Source organism: Saimiri boliviensis, chromosome 9 (assembly GCF_048565385.1).
Source record: "Saimiri boliviensis isolate mSaiBol1 chromosome 9, mSaiBol1.pri, whole genome shotgun sequence".
In the NCBI taxonomy this organism is placed as follows: Eukaryota; Metazoa; Chordata; class Mammalia; order Primates; family Cebidae; genus Saimiri; species Saimiri boliviensis.
The window spans coordinates 109,314,804-109,319,670 of NC_133457.1; the positions used below are offsets into that span (position 1 = coordinate 109,314,804).

Consider the following 4,867-nt stretch of genomic DNA (forward strand, 5'->3'; position numbering starts at 1 on the left):
GGACAAGAGCTCCTCACTTCTCTCCTGACGTAGCCCTTGGCAGGAAGATGTAGTTTCGCCTTCGTAGATAACAGCTTTCATAAAAAAATCACTATTTTTAAAAATTATTAAACATCTTCAGTTTCTCCGCAATTCCCCTTTCTTCCCCGGTTTCTGTTGTTTCCTCATTTGTTATTTCACAAGACACCAGAAATCCCCTCCTTGTCCAATGTAGGCCTTTCCAATATCATGCCTAGATTTTGAAATCTACCCTCGCTCCTTCAAAACCTTTAGTTCCCAGAGAGTTAAGCAGTAATTCATACAAAGGTGTGAATGGCTGCTCTAAATTTCCCCAGTGTATTTGTTAAGTACGTGCACGTTTTAAAAAGGAGGTCTTGAGATTTTAAACATGATTGCAACATTTATAGAATTTCAGGCACAGAGATGGAGCATTTTGAGGAGCATATCAGGGAGAATAAATGTAGGGGTAGAGGAATGAATCTCTTGTTCACACACACACACAGACACACACACACAGACACACACACAGACACACACACACACACACACACACACACACACACACACACACACTGCTTTCTATGGCCCTCAGAACAATCCCAAATGCACGGGGGCTGGCTGTGTTCTTATTAGAAAATCAGGTGAACTTGCAGGTTTTCTCACATTCTTCTTTGTTCGAAAAGTTGTTGCCGTTGCCTCTGCAGCCTCCGTAAACAAATGACTCACATTCACCAGTTTCAGAGTTGAAAAACCATCGGATAAAGTAGGCTCGACAAATGCTTTTTTCCACAGGAAAACGGCATACTCTTGGGAGGAGATCCTTGATATTGTCTGAAGAGAGAAAGTGGTTGAAGGAGACCAAACCCATCACCTTCCCCTAGTTTGCCTCATATGCCAGGAGCTGTGACAGCCCTGGGTACAATTGTGAGACTGTCCATGATGGCTGTGCTCTGTACCTCTTTCTACCCAGCCATGGCCTGATCTGTCTACACAGACACTGATATTTTCACTTCTGAGGGTAGCCTGATGTGGTGAGAATCACAGGCTTGAGAATCCAACTCAAGCGGATTGAGGTCCTAGCGCAGCTGCTTGCTACCGTGTGATGTTGTATAAGCCTGACTTCTTCAAGTCTCCATTTCTTCAAGGCGTTGAACTCCATCATCTGAGTGTCCTTCCAGATCTGATTTTATAGGATTTGATCAGAAAGACCCTCAGGTTCCTACCTGCTGTCTCATAATCAATTCTAGAATTGATATCCTATGATAGAAAGAGGATAGGCTTTGAATCTTAGAGCAGGCTTCAAGCTTGTCTCAGTTATCTTCTAGCTATGTGATCTTGGACAAATGACTTATCTCATTGACATTCAATTTCCTTCATTGCAAAAATGCAGGTGTAATATCCACATTTTTTGTTTATTGAAGGGTTAGAGATTATCAGTGAAAAGCATTGATAAGTAGAAAATAAATCAATAAATAGTAGCTGCTCTTAATCATTCTATTTCTTAACCAAGAAGATTCTTGATAAGAGGGATCTCCTTGTACTCATTTCTGCAGCCTTAGTGCCTAACACAGGCCTAGTTCTCAGCAAATATTTGTGACTAGAAAATCGCTGCTGCCACCCCCCCCCCACCACTGAGCTCCTCTGGGTAGGCTTAAAAGTGTCTTTGTACCCTCCTTTTATTTTTCTGTCACTATCTGGGCAGTTTTACTCTTCATGGTAGCTAGTAGAACTTCCAACATTACATGAAGAAACTAAGGCCGAAGAAATGAGATACCTGTCCTAATGTCATGCTAGGAACAAGTAGGACCAAGGATCAAACCCAGCATTGTTCAACTAGAAAGGCTTGTAGGTTCTCCATCCATCTTGGTTGTAAAATGAGTAAATGGACAGATGAATGATCGCACCTGTGGTGGAACTTCAGGCAGCCGCCTAAGGCTTGGAAAGGTTCAGGCTCTGTCTTATCCTCCTACCTTGCAAGGCTGACGCTAAGGGTGAAGGAGAATGGGAAGGAGGTAGAATAGCTTGTCCAGTCAAGGTGGGAGGTGGAGGGGCAGGTTGGCATATTCCTAAGAAATCCTAGTCACAGCAGCATCGGCCCTTAGACCCTTACAGGTGACTCTGTAAGGACTGGGGTCCTATCTGCTCTTAATTTTCTCAGCTCTTCCTAAGAGGTTTCTAAGCTTCTCTGCTCTTCCATTTCATTAAACCAGAGGAAAATCACTTAACTTGTTTCTTTTTTATGTAAAGCAGATAATGACACGGGGTGTGTGTGTGTGTGTGTGTGTGTGTGTGTGTGTGTGTTTTGAGTGTGACAGAAGCTGTTCTGAGTGCTTTACAAGAATCTATTAAAAGCTATGTTATGCTGAGAGCTTGACATATATCAGACTATTTGATTAATAAAGCAGAAAAGATGATTAACCTTTTTTACAGAAGAAGAGACTGATGCTCAGAGAGGCTAAATGATGTTCCTGAGGCACAGAGTTTGTAAGTAGAGGAGCCAGGGCCAGAACCCTGGTGTGTGTGACTTCAGGTGTGCTCATCCTGTAAACTATTACATTCATCTTAGGCCGACATTTTCAAACTTGAGCGTGCATCAGAATCATCTGGAAGGCTCATTAGAGAGACCCATCCCCAGAGTTTCTGATAAGGTGGGACTGGGAACTAGTATGTTTTCAGCTGCTGCTGCTGCTGCTGCTGCTGTTGGACTAGGGGACAAAGTTTGAGAACCACTTGTCTATAGAGTCATTGGGAGGTTTAGGCTTCCACTTATATCTAAGAATCTATCATTAATAGCTCCGTGTACATACATGCAGAGAACTATCCTTGCACTTATGGGGATGTTCACTGGTATGCTGACAGCGATAATCTCCAGAAGGTAAGATTTCCATAACTTTTTACTTTCTTTCTTATCCTTTTGTGTATTCTAATTTGCATTTTTATACAGGGAATCCTACTGGCTGCTTAAAAATCTTGGGAACTGCTGTGTACTGTCCCCATTTCCAGCAGATTATCTTAGATATAACTGCATTTCATCTCCTCGCCTCCATTTGCAGATTCCAAGCTTCCACAGAGAAAGCGGTCCAGGCAGGACCCTTTTCCAGCAAGTGCATCTAACTTGGCTAAGTCCCTTACCCTCAAATTCTGGCTCTGATTTCCCTTTCTCAACCTCTCCTTGCCCCACCCCAGACACTGAAGGCCCCCTTTCCTACTTTACTTATTTTATTTTCTATAGCACTTTGATCATCTATCATGTGTATTAGCTATTGTATGTGTCTCTCTCATTAGAATTTTAATTTCACAAAGGCAGGGTCTTAGGCTCCTTGCTTTAACCTCAGCACCTGGCACAGTGCCTGGCACATACTATGTGCCCAACATATATCTGATGAAGTGAATTGAATTGAATTGACTGTCAGTCTGGTAAGGTAAGAAATGGGCTCTCTTTATGCTGCACTGCCTCCCCTACCCCCCACCCCCGGCCTGATTCCCAGCCTACTCTTTGAGATCCCACATTTCATACCAACCTTTATTTAGTTCTGATCGAAGCTCTCGGCAGAGAGTGAGAATCAGGAGAAACGAGAGAGAGACTCGAAGCTGCATGGTGCCACTCAGCCAGCGGCTCAGCCTGGGTTTGCCATTTTAGGGAGAAAAGATCAAGGGGAGGAGTCTGACCCCACATCCAGCTCATTCACCCTGAACTCAGGCTTTTCATGGGGCTGGGCTGCCTCTGGAACAGAGTGTCCAGCCAAAGCACGGCTCTGCCTTTCTCCTCCTGGCTTTATCTGATCTGGCCACCCAGGCTACTTTAGTACCACTTCAGGGTGGAAGCCCCTTTCCCAATAATAAAAGAATAGCAACCATTTTTGAGTACCTTTTCTTTTCCAGGCATCATACAAAATACTCTGCACACATTGCTTCCCTTAAGTCTACACAGGAATCCCACAACACTTAGAACTCCCATTTTGTAGGTGAGAGGAGGTTATGCTACTTTGATCATTGTTACCTGGACAGCAAGTTTCAGAGCCAAGACTAAGACCCTGGTCTGTCTGCTCCAATGCCCTGGTATCACTCATTCATTCAACAAAGATTCATCAAGTACCCACACAGCACCAGGCAAAGTATTAGATGCTGCCCCCACTCCATCTGGGTGCTCCCAGAAAATTGTGAGAACCACACACACAAGCACATTGGAAGTCAGAAACAGTCACCTACTTTGAGGAGGAGCAGACTCAGTATATATATATATATATATATATATATATATATATATATATATATTTTTTTTTTTTAATTGCATTTTAGGTTTTGGGGTACATGTGAAGAACGTGCAAGATTGTTGCATAGGTACACACATGGCAATGTGGTTTGCTACCTTCTGTCCCCTCGCCTGTATCTGTCATTTCTCCCCATGCTATCTCTTTCCACCTCCCCACCCCTCCGTCCCTCCCCCATTTCCCCCCAACGGACCCCAGTGTGTAGTGCTCCCCTCCCTGTGTCCATGTGTTCTCATTGTTCAACACCTGCCTATGAGTGAGAACATGCGGTGTTTGATTTTCTGCTCTTGTGTCAGTTTGCTGAGAATGATGGTTTCCAGTTTCATCCATGTCCCTACAAAGGACACGAACTCATCGTTTTTGATGGCTGTGTAATATTCCATGGTGTATATGTACCCCATTTTCCCTATCCAGTCTATCATCGATGGGCATTTGGGTTGGTTCCAGTAGTATATATTTTAATAGAAATATCAAAAGCACCATGTAGAAGGAAGGCCCAGCTTGTCTGGTTCAGAGGGTCATGCTCTAGACACACACCCCGGAATCCAACACATTCCCACCTGTCTTCTTTCCTTGATTCTCTGGAGATCCAATTT

General features: G+C 43.7%; 1 protein-coding gene across 1 annotated transcript; it reads right to left on the reverse strand.

Annotated features, from left to right (window-relative positions):
- Positions 1-593: 593 nt before the first annotated feature.
- Positions 594-3,625, reverse strand: SPINT3 (serine peptidase inhibitor, Kunitz type 3). Its single transcript, XM_003936443.4, has 2 exons — positions 3,522-3,625; positions 594-831 (listed from the first exon to the last, which is right to left on the reverse strand). Exons 1-2 carry the CDS (start codon positions 3,595-3,597, stop codon positions 638-640), a joined length of 270 nt encoding a protein of 89 aa, XP_003936492.1. The 5' UTR covers positions 3,598-3,625; the 3' UTR covers positions 594-637.
- Positions 3,626-4,867: the final 1,242 nt, after the last annotated feature.

What these genes read in the sequence shown, in the direction of transcription:
- SPINT3 (XM_003936443.4), bottom strand. Translation starts at nt 3,597, where the DNA reads ATGCAGCTTCGAGTCTCTCTCTCGTTTCTCCTGATTCTCACTCTCTGC. An exon ending in TCGATCAGAACTAAATAAAG is followed by an intron (nt 832 to 3,521) that starts GTTGGTATGAAA and finishes TTCTCTCTTCAG; the next exon opens with ACAATATCAAGGATCTCCTC.